At 41.3% G+C, this 21,297-nt stretch overlaps 1 protein-coding gene across 2 annotated transcripts in view; it reads left to right on the top strand.

Annotated features, from left to right (window-relative positions):
- The first annotated feature begins 3,255 nt into the window (after positions 1-3,255).
- The window catches only part of ATP2A1 (ATPase sarcoplasmic/endoplasmic reticulum Ca2+ transporting 1), a 41,728-nt gene continuing 23,686 nt past the window's right edge, over positions 3,256-21,297 (top strand). Inside the window, exons 1-7 of one of the 2 annotated variants that reach the window (XM_042474556.1) lie at positions 3,256-3,615; positions 4,988-5,005; positions 5,971-6,053; positions 10,080-10,184; positions 10,590-10,728; positions 18,789-18,869; positions 19,282-19,367. In XM_042474556.1, coding sequence (XP_042330490.1) covers positions 3,498-3,615; positions 4,988-5,005; positions 5,971-6,053; positions 10,080-10,184; positions 10,590-10,728; positions 18,789-18,869; positions 19,282-19,367 — 630 coding nt within the window. In that variant the 5' untranslated portion in view covers positions 3,256-3,497. The remainder of the gene's footprint in view (positions 3,616-4,987; positions 5,006-5,970; positions 6,054-10,079; positions 10,185-10,589; positions 10,729-18,788; positions 18,870-19,281; positions 19,368-21,297) is intronic. The other variant, XM_042474557.1, reaches the window with a different exon arrangement.

Raw genomic sequence — 21,297 nt, 5'->3', positions numbered from 1 at the left:
TGAGTTTCCACATCCAAGTAGAAAATCAGACCATGATCCCCACAGTTGTAGTTCAACACTCAAACCACTACACCATGCTGGCTACAAATCCTCAAATTCCACATCCTGTAGTCACGCTGACTGGGAATTCTGGTAGTTGAAGTTCAAACAACAACAACAACAAAGCTCATTCTTCTTGCATTTGGCATTGGGTTGGTGAGCAACCTTATCTCTGGATGAATGCAAGATCATATGCTGCTGTTCACTCAGCCCACATTATCAGCTTCTTGTTCTTGACTCCAGGGCTGTCCCTGGGAAAAGTTGCATTCTTAACTGCTGCTTAACTCACAACATGAACAGCTGCCATGCAAAAATCCAGTCATATTTTATAGGGAATCCTTTCCCTAGATAGCAACAGGGTTTTAAAAACAAACAAACACATTATGCTGATCTGTGATATGAGGTTTCAATTCCCCCCATTTATTCTACTGACCCCATGCTAGATTAAATTGCCTCAGAAGCCCATCTCTTGCTCCTCCTTCTCCCCTCCCCACAACAGGTCCTTAGAAATCTCCAGACACATTCATCACCTCTTTACTTGATGAGTTAAGGGAGCGCCTACTATCCATCACCCTTGAATTCAGGTACTTCTTGGAAAGAAGCTGTTACTATCATACAAATGTCAAATGGGGATGGGTGGGAACCAAAACCAAAGATGCTTGTAATGCTCAAGGAATCTATTTCCTACACCTCCATGCACTAACTTCATTCTTCCCATTTGCTTTCCTGGAAGTCAGACCAGAAGTGAGGAATTAATGAAAGGTATAAATAATTATTAAATTTAACACAGTGTGTTTCCCATAGTGGGGATACCTATGGCAAAGCAACCTAAATGCTTTTTAGACTGCTGTTTGGTTGCTCACTATTAACTGGTGATGTAAACTCTCTTGTTTCCACCTTTTTATGGTTCTTTATCTTTTAGCCTGACTTGATTTAGACTCTGGACAGCCATTCAAATAGAAGGTATCTTCAAGTTAAAGACTGTCCTCTGAAATGCAGGAAACATAGGCACTCTATCTCACCAAACATAATATCCACATCATAAAGCCTTGACACAAAATTTTACATCACACATCTCACCATAACACTCTGTATACTCCAAAATTTTCAGTGAGTTGTTTATCATTCTGTATGGTACTTGAAAAGTGGGTACCCATATGATACCCAAAGATCACCAAGGAAATGCGTCTTTGCTGTTATTTCTTGGTTAGGGTTAGATTGTGGGGACATGTCTCCAAAATATCTGAAAAATATTTGCAACTATTTTTTCAAAAATGTTAATTATCTTAATTTGGAGTTTTTGATTTGTTTCCAATTCTTAAATGTCTCATTTTTAAAAAAAGATTTAAGTAATCATCAACACATTATTTGCTATATTTAACCAGCTCAACAACTTATTCAGACAAGTTGTTATCCACACAAGAAGTGATAATCTCACCACATGGAAGGAGCTTTCTTTCAGGTGAAGGTTCATGCTCTTAGGAGATGTATCGATAAACTATTTTGGCAATGTGCGTGTTGAGCTATCATTTGATGAAAGCTTCAAACAACCAGTGATCATTTGACTCATGTGGCTGCCTAGCTTCATGCGTGGAAAGGGAAGGGAAATGGGCCAAATGAACCACTCAAGAAAGAGGAGACCATAGACTGTAAAAAAGTTCAGAATGAAATACTGGGAAAGATCCCTGCAACCTGTGACTCTAGACAGCTGCAGTCAATCAGTGCTTATAATAATGATTACATGAACAAAGCCAATATAAGGCAGGTGAATATGTTCTGTCTACATTCTGATCTATAAACTTCATATATTATATCTTAAATGTCATTACCTGTATTTTCATGTTTGTTACTGACATTGAAAATGTAATTTAGTGAAAAATAATACAGATCTGACTGAAATCTACTCTGGATGCCTATTTTGATCACAAATAACACTTTCCACATACTTAGGTAAGGGAATGGTTATATACCAACTTTCCAAAGAGTAAGTTTTATTGAATCCAGTGAGACTTACTTCTGAATAGCCATGTACAGATTTATGTTGTGGAAGAGGGAAAACATAATGGATTTGATATAGATTTAGCAATAGGGAGAACAGATCAATTGAAATAAAAATAACCTATGCTAGTTTTAATTTAAGACTCATTGGTCTAAATGGGTCGACTCTAAATATGACCACATTTGGAGTTGACTCAGTGACCACAAGCAGAGGAAAAAGCATTCAAAACACAAATATGAAGAAATCATTGCTTATAGCTGTAAAAACAATGTAAATTATGCATTCATTTGAAACACAGGATGTAGGAGGGTCTTGCATTTGAACCAGAAAAACATATTACCGCACTGAATTTACTCAGGTTTCTTGACATATCGTTTACAACTCTCATAAAAGAAATAAAGAAAAATTACACTTCTTTTTAAAATTTAAATTATATGGAGCTCACCTAATAAAATGGAGAAATTTTAAGGGCAAACTGTATCATATATACATACAACATATAACTAATAAATGACATCAATGAGCCAATTGACAATAGGATTTGTGTCAACCACCATAATAAATGGTTCATTCACGTTATGTCGGATTTTTGGCTATTGGCCACAACAGCCTAAGGTGCAACAACCCTGCTTAGAGACAATACACCTCAATTAGACAAAGACTAATAGTAGGGCACTCCAGACTATGAGTTTCCTTGGGCCATCTGTCTGGTCACTGTGAGAGACTGAGGTAGATGGACTGACACAGTACTCATACTATATGCATGTATGCAAGATATATAGGTGATTTATCATCTAGTATTGAAGGTATTATATAGTATTTCCCATTTACACAGAAAGGCATGAGAAGCCACATATATGCGAATGAGGGCAACCCAGTTCTCTGTGTATCTTCATTATAGATGACAAGAGACAGAAATAAACCCTAAATCTGCTAGAGGCAGGAGGGAGAGGCTAGAGTGAGATCTCTTGCAAGGAACAGGCGAGTGTTTGAGTGACACATGGGTCTGTGGACACCAGGCCTCCTCTCCCCTACTCCCCCCTCCCTCAAGCCAACCATCCTCCTGGCTTCTCCCTCTCAAGTCAGCAAAAATACCTTCTCTCCGCAGAAGGCCATATGCGAATTGGTGGCTGAGGTGATGTCAGCGCCAGTCACCCAATGGGGACCCACCAACAATGTCCGAGGATCTGGGCCCCAGGCTGCCTCATAAGGACGTGTGCCAGCCTCAGAGCTCGGTGAAGGCTTCTGTACGAGGACGGGTCGTATGGGCTTTCCCTCCATCGTTGGATACTGTGTGCCAAGGACCATGGTCTGCTGAGAAGGAGGAGGAACTCAAAGGGGGCACGAGTGACACTCCATTGACCATACTGTCAGGGAGCAGCAAAAGCAGGCCTAGGCAAAGGAGAAGAGAGGAGAACGTCTTTAAACACAGCATCGGGGCAGCTGTGGTAGGGCAGAAATGGAGAACGCCCATGCCAAGACAGGGGAGGAGTGCCTGGCTTACTTTGGAGTGAATGAGCACACAGGTCTCTCTCCTGACCAGGTGAAGAAGAACCTGGAAAAGTATGGACACAATGGTAAGTGTCTATCGAAGCCATGGTCCTCCTGGTACCCAAATGGCCAGGTGGCAGAATGCAGAAATGGGCAGAGAGAAGTACAGAAGAAAAGAAGGAGGGAAGACAGGCAGCCAGCAGAAAGGACAGGGTTGGAAAGATGGATATGAAAGCCAAAGGAAAGCAAGGATGATCACCCAAGAGATGCAAAAGTTTATGGATACAAAAGCATGGGTTATAAACTGAAAGGATGGATGAACAGAAGGAGAGGAAATGGGAGGATGGAACCCAATGCATCATAATTGTTACATAGTCACTAGAGAGAATGAAAGAAATTCAGAAGGGAAGAGCTGAGTGAGGATTTGAAGCTGACAATAGAAAGTGAACAAGAGTAGAGACAGAAGCAATAGTGAGAGAAAAGGAGCACTGAAGATTGTAAGCTTGGGGGGCGGTAGCCTGGCTGGGGACAGGGCAGCTGCTGCTTTGCTAAGAATAACCCAGTAATTCCCTTTGGTATGAACTAGATATCAAAATTGCTGATGGGCAACTTATAGGAGCAGCCGGGAGGTTGGGGGGAGGGAGAGGGCAGTGTTGATAGTCCATAACTACTGGGGAGGCTATTTGAATGCAAGGTAGATGTAAGAAAGGGATGTCCTTGGGGAACATGGACTTAGTTACAAATGTCATGGTTGTAATATATGCAGGGGTCAATATGGACAAAAGAGTCTTGCTTTGGGGAGTAGTAGCATTCTGTCAAAGATGCAACAATTGAATATTAAGGGCTGTGTTGTTTCTCTTTCTTTTCCCATGTAAAACACCTTCCTAGATGCTAGTCTCACTTTTAGTGAAGGAAATGGGAGAGGACTCAAGTGTTGGACACCCCAGTAGGATTATGGTTAGGAGTGGATTGGATTGTGTGTGCCTATGCCACTTGTCATTATATTCCTGAGTTTGCAACTGCATGTAAGAGACAACAGAACATGTCTTCTGTCTCCTCCTGGAGTTCTCTCAGCAAACCCTCCTACCTTAAACTTAATTTTGCAACAGTAGCTTGGGCCCAATTGCATTTTTCAAAGTTACATCCCATAAAGGACACCTTAGAGTCTGCCGCTCTGTCCCATGTCTCCCTCACAATCAATCCTACAACCCTAAAATGATCCTATGCCTTACTTTAAAGAGTTCAGCATTGAGCCCAGATTTTCATCTTGAATTCTATATGGGACTCTAAACTTGAATTCTAAACTTTATCACAGAGCTTTAAACTCTAGACTCCTCTGTCTCCAGTTGTACCTGACAAGCCAATCCACAAAGTAATCATAACAGTCATGACCCTAACCATCTCTTCTCTTCTCTTCTCTTCTCTTCTCTTCCAATGTGCTGTCTCCAAACCTCACAGAACTCCCAGCTGAAGAAGGTGAGTCCCCAAAATGTATATGAAGAGTTATTGGGAGGCCTTAGGAAACCACTCTGTAGTCTGATCTGCTCTGGGCTAAATTAGTTTTGCTGACTTTGTGGAACAACAACCATGATTTCATGTTTGATCCGGAGTTTTAGGCTTTGAGACTTCTTCTCAGGGTCTCCAAAGCAAGGATTAAAATTTCAGACTGAAGACTGGAATCAAAGGGATAGCTTATTTTCTACAGAGCCTGGAAAACTCTTTTGCTGTTTGTTTTGTCCCAGCCTTCCTGAGAGCCAAAAAACTCTTGTTCCCCTGCAAACGTCAGTAGGCTGTGCCTCTCTCCTACCAGACTCCATTGCCTGAATTGCCAGGTGACCCGTAACTTTCAAATGCCATCTCTGGCTCTTAAGGCCTCAACATCAGGATACTAGCAAGTCCTGCCAAAGATCCTGGCAGGGCACCGAGGGATGAAAGTTAAGTATGTCCACCCTTTGAGGTGCTGCTCAGCAAGCCTTGGTGGATGTGGACTAGTTGAAAGGAAGGAGGTGCTTCCTCTGGATGGCAAACACCCTTTTGGAATCCTAAAGGTAGAAAAATCAGTTCAGAAAAGACAAATTGGAATTGGGAAGCAAGGATAGGGAAAGGAACAAGTATTCTCCATGACTCTTCTACTTCACATTCCTCTCCTGAAGTCACTTGTTCCCTACTAGGGTTTTCTTAATGTACAAGGTTATCAAAGAAAGCTCCCCAAGACCTGACATTATGCCAGCCTACACAACTAGGCCTTGTCCAAAAACCTCTCCCAAACTGAATCCATCTTTGGGGCCAAATGCAGGTCATTTTGAGTGCCCCCAATTTCTCTTTCCCTATTTACACACCTCTTCTACTCACCCTCAGAAACTGGGTAGGGTAGACCACATTGTTTTCCCTCATCTGTTTCCTCTACTGAGGCTTTAACTTAATCCCTTCTTGGTTATTAGGCAAAACCATTTGGGAACTGGTGGTGGAACAATTTGAAGACTTGCTTGTGCGAATTCTTCTACTCGCAGCCTGCATCTCCTTTGTAAGTATCCACAGAACTGTGGCCAAGAGAATATGGATTAAAGGACACAGGGCTGAGGGAGATAGGATTGCTTGGTGCAATGGCTGTTGCAGTTTGGAGACATATGGAGAAGAAAGATATGCTGAGCTACATTGTAGGCGAGAGACTATATTGGATGCCTATTGGTCATAGTACTAACAGTTTCTGGGGAACTCTAATTTTTCTGATCTATGTTAGGAGTTTATCACATGAAAGAGATTGGGAGTTTATCCTGTGAATATGATAATAATATAATAATAAATTTTTATTTGTATTTCCCAGCCTCTCCTAGGTGGATTGAGGCGGGATTACAACCCAATACAATATACAATATACAAATACAAAACACAACAATAAAAACAGCAATATAGTACAATAGAATATAAAAATAGATAACAATTAAAAACGATACTATCAAAGTGAAAGGAGAGAGATGTTTCAATCTAGATCAAAGAGGTCAAATATGTCTTATAAGAGATCAAGTGGGTAAGATCGCTGGAAGAGATCCGTCTTAACTGCCCTCTTAAAGGCCTCCAAGGAGGTAGTGAGATGGATCTCTTCCAGGAGACTGTTCCAGAGTTTTGGAGCAGCTGCAGTAAAGGCTTTCTGGAAAGTGGAAGTTAGCCTGGTTGTGTGTAATTCCAACAAATTCTTCCCTGATGTTCTAAAAGTGCGGGGCGGATTATGTAGGGAGAGGCATTCCCGCAAGAAACTCAGGCCCAAGCCACATCCCAGAAAAAAATGACGTAAAAACATGAAACAATTTCACGCAACGTCACACAAAACCCACCATTAAAGTGGTCACAATATTTTTACTTTTGGGATTTCAGTGACAATACATTCCTGATATTACTTTATTTGGTCAATTGTACATGATAATCATTCGTGCAATTACTTGCCATTTTCACTTTATTTATGGGATGCTTTAAATGCATTTTAGTTTTTCTTTAATGCCGAAATTAGCCCCAGTGTGATAAACTCCTTAGAGAGCTCTGTAATCCATGACCTAGGCAGTCTTATATTTAAATGTATGTGAAGAGGGAAAATAGCTGGGTAATGTGAAGAGACATAGCCTGTAATGGTAAGGCCTCACCTATATCCTTAGGGGTTGAGGAGGGGAAGCTGTAGTAGCACACATAGATAAGGCTCATCATCCATAATTGGAGAAGTTAATGAGAGCCCAAGTTTACTCTGGATTCGGACAAAATAATTTGACTTGGAGGGCAAAATAATTTGACTTGGGTCTAACCTGCACTGTAGAAAGTATAAAGGTTGACACCACTTCATCTGCCATGGCTCAGTGCTATGGAATTCTGGTATTTATAGTTTGCTGTGGCACCAGAGTGCTCTGACAGAGAAGGCTAGATAGCTCACAAAACTACAAATCCCAGAATTCCATAGCATTGAGCCATGGCAGATAAAGTGGTGTCAAACTGCATTATTCCTGCAGTGCAGATAAGACTTCAGTGAGCAATCTGATTCAGATTTGGAAGGTGCCTCATATGCTAGTGTATAAACTACAGATTGTATTTTCCCTCATCACATATATTTAAATATAAGAGTGCTTAAATTAAAGGTGTACATTCAGAGCAAGAGATTGTGGAGTGGTGTGTGTGTCCCACAGCCCAAGTTTAGCTTCCTTTTGCCTACACACAGTATATTTGACAGAACTGTTAACCTATGAATTCAGTAGTCTGGTTTGTCCCTCTGCATTTAAAGGCAAGCTATCTATGTTTTATTTAAACATTTTAAAATGTCACATGTATTCTTATATAATGAAATGCACATCTGTCTTTTCCTTCCTCTGCCTTATTAAAACCAGAGAAAACAGCTCTAGAATGGAGGGGGTAGTAAAGTCCCTTGTAGTAAACTAATAGGTTCTGTGCGCTACCATCTTCTGTTATAAACTGAGAGCCATAGGCCCTTCAGTACCTGTAGAGTAAGCTGCATGTCCAGAGAAAGTTGTCATAATAAAATGTAGGGATATAATCACTGATCATATTATTGATTTCTGTATCCACTCTAATAAATACATATGCTAAAGCCAATAAGAAGACAAGAAGTTCCCTGCTCTTTACGTTATTATTATTATTATTAGCTTTATTTATAAAGCGCCGTAAATGTACACGGCGCTGTACAAAACCAGGTAAAATCAAAAATATATAAAAGCCTGCCTATGGCATACAATCTAGAAGTTAAAACAACAAATTAAAAACATCATAAGAAACGAGTAAAACAACAAATATCCAGTATTGAATCAAGCATCAGAACAACAATGTTCTTTTATGGAAGAATTTCTTGGGTTAATGGGAGATTGAGCCTTTCCCAGTCTTTTATGGCAACTTCCCTATTGCATCTGCCACCACAAAATCTGAAGCAACAGAAGTTCAGGCTGGCTTCCTTGGCCATAGCCTTCCCTGCTGCCTAGTTTCTTGACACCTGAGATGCACTCCGCTTAGAGTGCGACACTAAATCCCCCAGGAGCACATGGTCTAACTCAGCAATAGGAGGTCGTTGTAAAGGTCACAGTTAATGGCTTGGTTCTCATGTAGCCGGAGCCCTATACCTTCTTCTCAGAAAACCTAGGAACTTTTGAGTTTTTTCAGCCAAGGATCAGAAGGCCTGTGGTGCTTCTGCCTGAAGAGAAAGACAAGATGGTGCCCTGTCCCCCATGCCGCCACATATAGAAGCTGACTGTACTGTTAGATTAATTTGATGCTAGTGATAGGATAGCATCTTCCACCACCCCTGAGGACAACAGACCAGCTTAAGGGATAAGGATAGGCTGTGTGGCACACATAGCTCTATACTCCAAAAGAGTGTCAAGAATAATCTAGCTACTACTTGAAGCCATCGCCTCACTCTTCTTAGTGGTAGAGCCAATGCTACGTATGACTAGGTGTGTTCTGGTCCTGTCACCATCCATTTCCTCTTCCTTCTCCTCATGCACATCTGGAGAGGGCATGATGGGATTTCTAGACTTGGAAAAACAGCCGTCTTTTTAGAATACTGAATTCAGTTGCCACATTTATAAAACATAAGCCTGGGAATGCCAAAGAGAGGGAGAATAAGTTGTGAACAATCTAGCTCCACTCTTCATTTTGATGCCTGGGCTTCAGCATTTGCCCCTCCACATTACAATTAAACACCAGCAAACTTAGGAACATTCACATCCTTTGTTGTTGGCTATGTGGACATAATGGTTTCCGATACTGTGGCTATTTTTAAAAGCAACACATGGAACAGGGAATGCATGACTCTCCAGGTGTTGTTGGACTGCAATCCCTATAATCCTTTACCACTGGTTGTACTAGCAAGAATGAGTGGATGAGCCAAAAACTGGTTGAGAGATTTTCAAATCATTACAAAACAGATTTGTGGCACAGATTGAACACCACCCTTCTGATAATAATAACTCCATAACAAATCCTTGATGTAAGAGCAGTAGATTACAAGATGCATGCTGGATCCCACAATATCTGTGTTAAGCACACAAGCCCCAAGCTGTATTTCTGTAACACCTATATACATATGCATATGCTATTCACTCCAGTAGAGGGAAGCACGGAACATAGTACAGATCCACACACTTAGTATGAATTTTACACATGCTTTCTTTTTACATGTGAAGCTATGTGTGTACAGTTGTTGCACACTTGCACCTGCCTGCACTCTTATACAACATCCATATGTTCACACAAGAGACAAACAGGGGCCTTTTGTGCCGGTGCTCTCAGGTTTCGCAGGATCAACTTACATGCTTCATCTTGTACACATGCAAAGTGCAGGCTGGCTTCAGCTGTCTTTAGATCCCAAATGTCAAGAAGAATCAAAAGGCATATGTGACCCCAGAAGGATAAGAGGAATTGGGGGAGAGGAGAGGGACGGGTGAGCCAAAATTCCCAAGTGGAAAATGAACACGAACTATATCTGAGCAAAAGGGAGGTTAAAGATTCACCTTTCCTCCCTCCCTCTTCAGATTTAATGACACATCTCTTCTCTTGGCAGGTTCTGGCCTGGTTTGAGGAGGGCGAGGAGACTGTCACAGCTTTTGTGGAACCATTTGTCATCTTGCTGATCCTGATTGCCAATGCCATTGTTGGAGTATGGCAGGTAAACACACTGTCTAGCAAACACACAAAAAGAGAAGCATTTATAACATGCTTCGAAATGCTCCATGTACATCATTACTTAGTGTTGCCATTACACTACTCCTGTACAGTAGGTCAGTGTTATTATAACCATATTGCTATGTCTGAAGGGAGAAGAGCAAACTGCTTCAAGCAGGAAGGAGGTATAAGACACAGGAGAGAGTTAAGATGCAGGATAAGACAAAGATGGTTAATAAGGACTTGCACAGCCTCAGTTTGCTGTGATTCTATTTATTTACTTGCTTTGGGGAGAAAGGGAATGGTATGGTAATGAAGGAACTTCCTTTCTTGGGTGGGCCAGTGGTCAGATTGGACAAACTGCTGCCTCCACAATGTCTTAACTGTTATTGGATCCTTTTGCTTACAGGAAAGGAACGCTGAGAATGCTATTGAGGCTCTAAAGGAGTATGAGCCTGAGATGGGCAAAGTATATCGGTCTGACAGGAAGTCTGTGCAGAGAATAAAGGCCAGGGACATGGTTCCTGGTGACATTGCAGAGGTGGCAGGTAAGTTCCAGTGTGGTGTGGTGGAGTATTAAAGGAGCCAGGGTTTGGCTCATGGTAAAGAAAACTAAACAAAGAGTGGGTACCAATGCCAAGGAGATGCTGGGACAACTCAAAGCATCTTTCATAAGATGGCCCCATGTGGCCCACAAGCACCAGTCCCCCTGTAATTCAAGCCATTAGAAAGATTTCACTAAAGATGACAGAGGTAACATTCAAAATGGCCACCCTCAAATGAGGGCGGCCAACAGCTTTAATTGTTCTTTGTTATAGGGGCCATCCAGGAAAGCATCCTTTGCTTCTCAACTTACTTGTTGAGAAAATAGGATTGAGACAAGCCAGAAGAGGATATCCCAGTGTTTCACTTTGTTCTGCTTTCTAGAATAGATGTACTGTATTATTCTCTTCAATCAGACAAAAATACTTTGGGAAGGACATAGTATTAGCCTTACTCTAGCCACATTTACACAGATAAACAAGAGCAGGTGTACGTACTCCACTGTGAAGAGGAGTTGGCATTCTTTCTCTCACACTTCAACAGCACTGTACTTAAAATCTGGAGGTCATTTCACGCTACACATTTATTGTGCTATGGTTGTATTTTAGCTACCATGGTTCCATCTGATGGAATCCTGGGATCTATAGTTTAGAGAGGGGTGTTTAGCCAGAGTGCTCTAGTGCCTCACCAAACTTCAAATCCCAGAATTCTGTAAGAAGTTCCCAAGTTCCCAGGACAGTAAAAGTGATACTATAGTGCTATAAATGTGTTGTGTGAAAGGCCCCCTCTGCTTACTGTTTATTATGTTGAAAGAATTGTTGATGTGCATGTCATACGTTTGGGCTGTATTGACTGTATGCTTTCTCTATTATTATTATTATTATTATTATTATTATTATTATTATTATTATTATTATCATCCTTTTACTTATTTATATCTTGCCTTTTCCCCAGTATAGGGACTCAAGGTGGTTAGAGAAGTGAGGGACTAACTAAGGGTGAACAAGTCAAGGACAGGCATGTTCACATTAAGCATTTAGTGTGTTCAGCCAGCTTAGCCTTGAACAAGGGAGCATGTTAGTTTAAATGTGGGCAGTGTGGCAAGAAATAGCTTTCTGTGGTTGCAATAAGTAAGTGAAGGTGAGGAGAAAGAGGAAATGCCAGCTTCTATGTAAGAAAAAGCTGAGGACTGACCTGTTTGGGGAAACACAGGAGGGTGGGTAGGGCCTACTCTCTTGTTTGGGATTTACACAGTTGGTTCAGTGAAAGTCAATTAGGCCTTAATTAGGGCAAGGAAGGGGACAAGATCTGAATTAATATACATATAAAATAATGTCTTTTGAGAGTATCTGAATTTATCATTGGTAGAAAATTAATTAGTGGGGGTCCCCCTCTCTGGTTGCAGCAAACTCTGGCCAGTGCTTGTCAATGACAACTTGCCAACACTAACACCAGAGTCTGGGGGGAGGATTCTGGGAGTTGCTGTCTATAAAGGTAACTTTCCCAAGCACTAAGATGAACTGTTTTTCTTTCTATTCTCTGCTCCCCACCTGCATTTTTAGGGATCTGCTTCTGCCAATTTCCCCTTTCAAGGTGTGTGTGAAAGGTTGAGTATGTTAGTATCCCTGTCCAATTCCCATTTTTTTCCTAGGGGAAGACCCTTTTCAAAAACAAATGAACATCTGGCCACTTTGAGGTTAGAGAACTGAAGATTTGGGGGATTTTCTGAAATTTTTGTCAGTCTTTGCAGCCTTTCGAGTGTCCCAGGAGAAGAAAAATTTACCCCCCAGGTCCATTATAGTTGCCGACCCCAGCACTGTAGAAAATAACCAAATTTATATTGTGTTAAACCAGAGTGTCACTTGCCAACAATCGGTAGGGAGGGTTACCCTATGTGTTCAGATAGTGCCCTCTTTCAACCTCAGTCCACAGGGGGCAATGGAGATGCTGCTTCAGCAAAATGTTTGTGGCTCACCCATCCCTCCTCCCCAGCCATGCCTGTCCCTCCATCAAGTAGCTTGTTTACTCCTTGGGCTTGGCCTGTCTTGACCCAAGAGGAGCAGCAGAGAAGGAGAGAGAGAGGAGGGGTTGTTTTGGGAACAGTCAGTCCCCATAGAGGTTGCAGGCTGGAGGTGGAGCAGTGAAAACAGAGCCCTGAGGAATCCCCTTCAGCTGCACTTACTGAGTAACAGCTGTCCTCCAGGCTAGGCCCGCAGCCAACTTGTCCTCTCCCTTCTCTCTGAATTAATTTAATTCAAAGATCATTTGCTCCCAGGGCAAGTTGCACAGGTGTTTCCAAAATATAAAGGGCACTCAGCCACCCACTATCCTGCTGCAGTCCCTTGTGGGATGGGGCTGCCTCCCTCAAAAAAATTCCTATTTATCTGCATGTGAAAAAGAGAGTGAGTCTGGGAAACATAGCAAAAAACCCCAAAGTCCTCCAAATATGAGGAAAAAAGAAGATTAACATTTGCATAACATCTGTGCATATGCTCATTTATTGGTATATATGCAAAAGTGATTCCTAGGTCTCATCATACCAATAAAGACTGGGACCAGAAAGACATTTGTGGGTTTGCTGAGCCTGCAGTTCTGCTGCTAACTGTAGACCCACAAATTCAAGGCTTCAGCCTGTTTTCTGTCTTGCAGTTCTTTATGTTGTAATTAGATTTGGACTGGACAATCCTTCCAACAGAGGACTATAGAATAGGGCATATGGCAATTTGACCCTGCGGCAGGCCTGCCCACTGACTTCATATTTAGGATTTTGTCAAGTCCCTGTTTTTGTTCTAGTTGAGAAGAGAAAGCATCTTTCAAATAGCTGTATAGATAGGAAAATGTATAATTAAAAGTGTATCTGCATGCACATACACACACGTTTATATGTGGAAATAAGCTCAGGAATCATTCCAGCATAAGTTCCCAAAGGTTCTGAGTACTTTGCTCTGTATGGGGCAGTTAAGTAAGAAAGTTCTGTCTCTCTCCCCCTCTGTTACACAGTCTACTCATTTGATCAAGCTTCCTAATTTTGCTTGATGCATCCTCAGTTTATTGCATATTGAATTTATTTATAAAATACTTTTAAACCATATTTGGGGATAAAAAAAATCTTTAGTTGAGAAACAGCACCTTAAAAAAATGTAAGAATGTATATCAGCAGCATCTTGCGTCTTACATCTGAGCTCCAGTAGTGGCTTGCCTGGTTGCACCCGCAAAGCTCAAAAGCAGAACAATAAGGCCACAGCCTTTTCCTTTATTCCTACCATCAGCTACTCAATATAGAGGCCCCATTTCCAGCTATGGCAAATAACACACAGTCCTTACCAGAATCACTTATCTGCTGCCTGTGATTTTAATTCCCCCCTTTTAAAAGCTGGTGATAAGTGACCAGATGTAAAAGAAGGAGAGAAGGCTCCTGTGGATTGCACAGAAGAGGGAATTTCAGCAGGTCTCACTTTTCTCATGATGAGCCATACTTGGCAAAATTCCCTCTTCAAAACACAGCTCCTGTGCCCTCATTTACAATTGGCCTCCTGCTAACAGATCTCACAATATTCACTGGGAGGGAATTTGACAGGTTAATAATACACATTGTAGAGAAGTCAAGGGCCTTGTGCTCCTAGGATGGCGGGGATCTGAGTAAGAGATAATTCTGACAAGTGCTCTGTGCAGCCTGTTGTCAACTATATGTATCCCATCTGATAATTATAATAACAATGAGTATGATATTATTGTTGTTGTTATTATCTGGTAGTGATGATGATGATTTTAAATGTGGTTGGCCCAGCAGTTTTGGAGATGCAGGAACATGGGTTTGGCCACTTCTCTCCCAACCTGGCCTGGTCTCAAGTTCGCCTCCCTGTTAAAGGGACCCATGACCTCTCCATCCCCTTGAAGGAGAGAAGGCAACCGGGTGGCCAATGGTGCCCAACAACCGGCTTCACCTTGTATGGACAGTGGCGGGCAGCTGGTGATGCCTCGGGAATGTGATGAGGCAGGCAAGGAGGGAGCGAGAGAGACACTTAATGCGCTGGTGGAAAAGCGAGCTGGGGTGCATGGGGACATCTAGGGTTACCGTGCCCTATAAGATGGAAGAGGGGACAGGCAAAGGGAAAGCCAGACACATAGGGGCAATGTTTCTACAGTGTGGCCAGGAGTTAAGGAATAGGGCAAAACACCCTAATTTTCACCTCCCTCAGGCTTTTCTCATTGGTCTTGTGGGCACTCAAGGTATATCTCTTCACAATTCCTCATGAACCAGGCGTTCCTCGGAATGTCATTTGACCTTTAACTGCAACCAATGGTTCCTTTTGTAGATCCTTGTACGTTTGCTTGGTAGAAATGGCTGTCAATACCTTGCCCCATAAACTACTTTACAGCGAAAAATGAATTAGTCATCATGGGAGAACTTTTGAGAGTTTAGTGTGTGAGGAGGAACTCAGTGGGTTCTTCTATTTGGAAGTGATTTGATTTAACCTAGATAGGGGGAGGATTTTCACAAGGTATGATAAGTGTTGAGAAGAATCTTCTTGAGGATTCAGTAGAAAGATGTGGAAGAAACTAACCCAAGTCTATCAAATGTAAATGTCCTTTGGAAAGCTATGTTTGGTTTTGTTTTATCCACATCTTGATTCCATTGAATTAAAATATGGCATAGCAGGATAAATAAATATTTGGAGCAAAGTAATCCTGAGTAGCCACATTTTAACAAGTATTTCTGCAGTAAACTGACTTATTTTGATTTGATTTCGCTGTAATTAATTTAATTCACTTCTAGCTTGTTATAGTGTATCTCAAATACAGGTTTTGTAAAATAATGGAATGCTGTGGCATGAACATCATACTAGTATGAGAACAAATAGTGTTCAAAATCCCATTTACAACATGGTCAATTACCATATCTTAGACTACTTAATAGGCCCCAAAGTATTATTTAACAAGGAAACAAATATCAGCAAAAAAGTCAGTGCAGGAACTCAGTCAGAAATTACAAAGATGTTGGTTTTTTTATTTATAATTTGGAAGTCCACTATGGCATTTATAAGTAAATAAATAGGTAATAAAATAGATAAAGCATTCAAGATCGCTTTGTCTGTAATATGGTAGAGCTGCATCCATATTGTAAACGGGGTATACACTTTTATATATGCTCTTGAAGCTACACGTAGAAAACATATTCTTCAGAAAACTACTTGGCCTGTAGTCCTACATTTACTTGGATAGGTCCCACTAAACTCAATGGGACTTATTTCTGAATCAACAGGATTGTGCCATGGGAATTCTTTTCCATGACAGTTAAAACATGCTTTCAAGACATGGAGAACATGTCATCTTACACCTACATTCTTAGGTGTTGGTACAGGGATCATTCCAACACTACCACTTCTTTATATTGTTGAAGCTTGACTCTGCCTGAAGAAACTCTATGCCTTTTTAAAGGACAGAAAGTGCTTTGAGATTTTACGCTGCAATAGTGTAGACGTGGTGGTTAAACAAGTTGTGCTGAGTTTTGAAACAATAGAAAAACTATTTATTAGAGGTTTAGTAGGGATAAGCATTCATTCATTTGCTGAGCTGTCAGTCATCCAGATGCAAAGAACAATGCTCTTGCACTTTTAATGTTTGTGGCAATTAAAACTACACTTGAAAGGATCCCCCTTTCTCTAAAACTATTAAACATACAAGAATGTTGTACATTTTGCTTCCGGAAAGGCTATGATCCCACATTACAACTATCTTCATGTCCCCTCTGTCTCTGCCACTCTTTATTTTTCTTTTCCTTTTCATTAATTTTGCTGATGATAATGAGATGAGACTTCTCTTATGCAGTCACTCAGCCTCATTGATAAAATTTTACTTGTAGCCTCCCATGTTTCCCCACCATTTTTTCTTTCAAAATAAAAGAAACAGTCTTAAAGAGGAGGAAGTAGAATAGCTACGGAATGCATTTTGCCATGAGCTGCATGTCTGGAAGCAGACCTGGATCTCTTCTGCACTGAACAATTACAGCACTTTGATCTCAGTTTATCTACCATGGCTTCATCCTATTGAATCCCAAACTTCGTAGTTTCTTGAAGTACAGTTGGCCCATGGGTTGCACATGCTTTGGATTAATGAGTCTGATCATTTGCGGGTTGTCACACTCCATATTATTAAATGGTGTTGACATGAACACAGACACAGTGAAGCATGCACATTTGTGTCACCGTTATTTAAGAATATGAGGTGGAAATATTTGCATTTTTTCACATCTGTGTGGGGTCCCAGAACTGAACCCCTGCAGATCTGAAGGACCAACTGTATTTAGAATTCTCCACTGGAAGGTGTCTCTCACCAAACTATAAATCTCAGAATTTTGTAGGATGCTGCCATAGCCAAGAGCGGTCTTTGAGACTAACTGAAAGAAAGAAACTGGTAGCACGAACTTTCGTAGACTTCAGTCTGCTTCTGAAATCTATGAAAGCTCATGCTACCAACCTCTTTCTTTCAGTTAGTATACTTTGCATACTGATTTTCCAGACTCACGTGGCTATGCCTTTGAATAATTGGGTAGTGTGAGAGATGATGATTAGCCCTAGCATTCCATGTCCACAGAGTGGCCTGGATTTAACAGAGGCAGAGGTCATGATTTGCATCTTTCTGAATCCTTTTACATTCTATCCTACTCCCACAACTGTATAAATATTCTTTCTACCTCAGGCCTTATAATCACTCTGTACTGAAGAAGTGGGTTTATATCTATGAAAGCTCATGCTAAAATAATAGCCAATTAGTCTTACAGGTGCTGCCACATTTCCCCCCTCCTCCCTTCTTTCTTTCTATGCTTGATTTAACAACACTGTATTCTACTGCCCTCCAGTGGTCACCACAACCTGCTTTTGTTTGGTCATGCACCTTCTAGGCATGGAAAACTCTTCTTTTTGCAAGTAGATTTGAATGGGTGAGGTGCATAACTCATCCACAGGATGGGATAGAGATATCATTGACCTGAGAGTTGCCTCAAGGGTGCCAACTGAGGGCATACAGTTGGTGCATGCAGAGTGCTGAGGGTTTCCAACTGCAGTTGGTGGCATGAAGGGAGATAAAAATGACACCAAGTTTTTCCATTTATGCAAAGGAATCTTGTATTCCTGAGAGAAAGAATCATAGACTTAAGTCTATGAGAGCTTATGCTATCAACTTCTTTCAGTATGCAAAGGGATCTTGTAGTACCTTTGAGACTAACTGAAAGAGAGAAGTTGGTAGCATCAGCTATCATCAATGTGAGTCTACTTCCTGACATGCAAAGGTAATGCAAGATCCCTTTGCATATTGATCCAGACTAAAACAGCTATGTCCTTGAAAGAAGCTTCTTTCCCTGCCTTTCCAGAGTGTGAGAGTGTATAACAGTAAGAACTACTTAGCTACAGAGGAGATAAGCCAGCTGCCTCTCCACTTCAGGCCCAAGTGGCCCGATCATATATAAAGCAAATATAGCTGAGGGTCAAAGTCAATGTTAACAAAAATTCCCTTTAGCATGCTTTCCTTTACACCGTGGAATTTTCTCAGAGTTACTTGTCCCATCAATCAGAATTGCAAATTAGGTCCATACTTACCTTCCATTTACCAATCAGATTACAGGGATGAAAGCACATTAAACTCTAAGGGAAGGAAAACCACATGCTATGAGTGATGTCTTGTACTACTTGATGGAGCATCTGCTAAAAACATGCTAAAAGTATTTTCCACTTAGACCCTTATATGCTCCCAGCAAAAGCTTCTAGGTAGTGGGACAGAAGATGTGACAGAGGGAGAAGCCTTCTCACTGAGATGTACACTTACTTCGGTAGCACAAATGCCTTTCATTATTACATAGATTTTTTGTGGCACTCCAGTACTTACCTCATGCCACAACAGTAGTCTGCTACAGCCTCACAGTTTAGGATCCATTCATTTATAATGAAATATATACCCTGCGTTTCTGCTCTAACAGAGATGTTAAATACAGTTGACATCATTTTAAAATATTAAAACAAATCAAGTAATTTGCAGCTAGAATTCATGAATGTTCTCTCTCTCTCTGCAGTTGGTGACAAAGTACCAGCTGACATCCGTATTATTTCCATCAAATCCACCACTCTGCGTGTGGACCAGTCCATCCTGACAGGTACAGCACACTGTGTTGTAGTTATTGTTATTTCTTAAACAAGGCACTGTGCAGCACATGTGATGTACGACAGCGATAAATTCCTCACTAGGCTAACAATTTTAAGAATTGGGAATAAGGAAATATAACATTAAAGTAAGATGCTACCATTTAAAAACTCAGCAGATCCGAGAACATTTGGGAAATCAAATAATTGTTTTATGCCATTTCTTAAAATTTGGAAGCAGCTGGGTTATAGGAATATCTGGAGACAATGAGTTATATTGATAAAGCAATGGATAGTGAGTGAGGGAAGGTAGTTTGGGGGGAGTATGTGTGGGTGTGTCTATCCCATCTGTACACACTCTTTGCATTGTTGGAGGGGGTTCTTTCCTGAAAGGATAGATGATTCAACTCTTTATTGCTCTACCAGGTGAATCTGTCTCCGTGATCAAACACACTGACCCTGTCCCAGATCCTCGTGCTGTGAACCAGGACAAGAAGAACATGCTGTTCTCTGTGAGTTCAACCAACAGAGCTGAAGATCTAAGTCCTATGTTCAGGTGGTGGTGAGAGACTCACTGAACTCTTTCTCCCCAGTAATGTGTATTCGTAGTGATATGGGATGGTGGAAGGGATATAACATCACCTCACTGCTGTTTCCCTGCCATCTCAAACAGCTGCTGGGAACAGGAAATGCCATGCAATGATGACATTTCATTACACGTTCCTCCCAGTTACAGATTACTGGGGAGATTGAGGAGGAGAGAAAGGCATAACAGACCTGTGAGTTCAATATGTCTCTGTAGTCATATGTACAGGGGGAAAACATGGTGTGCTTCCTCAGGTAGCATTGATTTCATCTAGTGAAATTGAGGGGTTTTATACACTGACAAAAAATAAAACAAACAAAAAAATCAGCTTTACCTTGCATTTTCCTGGTCCTTAGTGACCCCACAATGGTCCTATTAATGATACACCTACTCAGAATAAACCAGACTCTGTTTATTTTATTATTTTATTATAATTTTCTAAAACAGTGGAGTAAAATGAGTTTTTAAAATTGGTATTAATGCCTAGAAGAAGTAATTTCACTGTGAAACTGGGCATACATCATGTATTCCTACAAAATTGGAAGCGAAATGAGTACAGTTTTTTCGCCTGTGTAGACAACCTCCGAATGACAAGAAATTAAAGACAGTTAAAATGATAGATTCTCAAGTACTTTTTATAGACAGCATAATTTATTACAAGAGCCAGCATGGTGTAGTGGTTTGAGAATGGGGCTATATGACTCAAGGTTCAAATCCCCACTCAGCCATGGAAACTCTAATCAAGTCACATTCAGCCTTTAGGGGACTCAAAGGCAAGCCCCATCTGAACAAATCTTGCCAAGAAAACCCCATGGTAGGGTTCCTTTAGGGTCACCATAAGTCAGAAATTACTTGAAGGCATACAGCAACAAATAATTTATTAATTTGTTAATTAAACAGTGGAACTTGGTACCAGAAGATGTGGTGATGGCCATTAATTTGATGGCTCTAAGAAGGGAATTAGATAAATTAATGGAGTAGAAGATTATCAGTGGTTCCTAATCATTATAGCTATGTATTGCCATCAGCATTAGAAGCAATATGCCTCTGAATGCCCCAGTTGGTGAGGAACACAGAAGGGTGATGCTTTTGTAATCATATCCTCCTTATGAACTTCCCATAGGCAGCTGGTTTGCCATGCAGCTGGTTTATGTGAAAAGAATACTGAGTTAGGTCCGGTACAGACTGGTGCAAAGCGCCGGCCTGGGACCGATTTTAGGGCTCTGGAGAGCAGAGCGTTCGCACGCTCCCAAGCCCTACTGTGCTGTCTGGGAGCCATAGTGGCTCGCCCCCGTCCACACAGGGACTGCCATGATGACGTACGTGTGGTACAGTGTCCAAATAGCGCTGCGCTGTGCAGATGTCATCGGTGTGCACAAGGGTGGCAATGGTGCCCAGCACACACAGTAAAAGAACTTGTCGGGAGCGGGTTCTTTTTAAGGCTCACTAGGCGTTTGGTTGCTGCGGCCTCCTGGGGGAGAAAGGGGTGGCATCTCGGCACCTCTTTCTCCCCGTCTGTGCAGGCCTTTAGATAGGCCTCTTCCAGAAGAACTCCAGTTATGTTTGTACATTACCAAGGGATGTGGTGGGCCTAAGATAACCTGAAGTCTTGGAAGCAAGATACACATACTTACAAAGTAAATATGCATATATCTGCTTGTTTTGAATAAAGTTATTGTGCTTTTATTCCTCCTGAGGCATTCTGCAGCACACAAAAGCCATTCTGTGACTAGAAGGGTAGGGTGGGATGGCAGGAACATGGCAGTCAGGATTCCTGATATAATTTGCAGTATTTTGTGAAACTACAGTTCAAATGCTATGTTGGGCTAAAATCATAACAGCTGGACGTATGGGGA

This window comes from Sceloporus undulatus, chromosome 6, assembly GCF_019175285.1.
Source record: "Sceloporus undulatus isolate JIND9_A2432 ecotype Alabama chromosome 6, SceUnd_v1.1, whole genome shotgun sequence".
NCBI classification, from domain to species: domain Eukaryota; kingdom Metazoa; phylum Chordata; class Lepidosauria; order Squamata; family Phrynosomatidae; genus Sceloporus; species Sceloporus undulatus.
The sequence above is the reverse complement of the archived record's forward strand: the minus strand, read 5'-3'. Positions and strand labels throughout refer to the sequence as shown.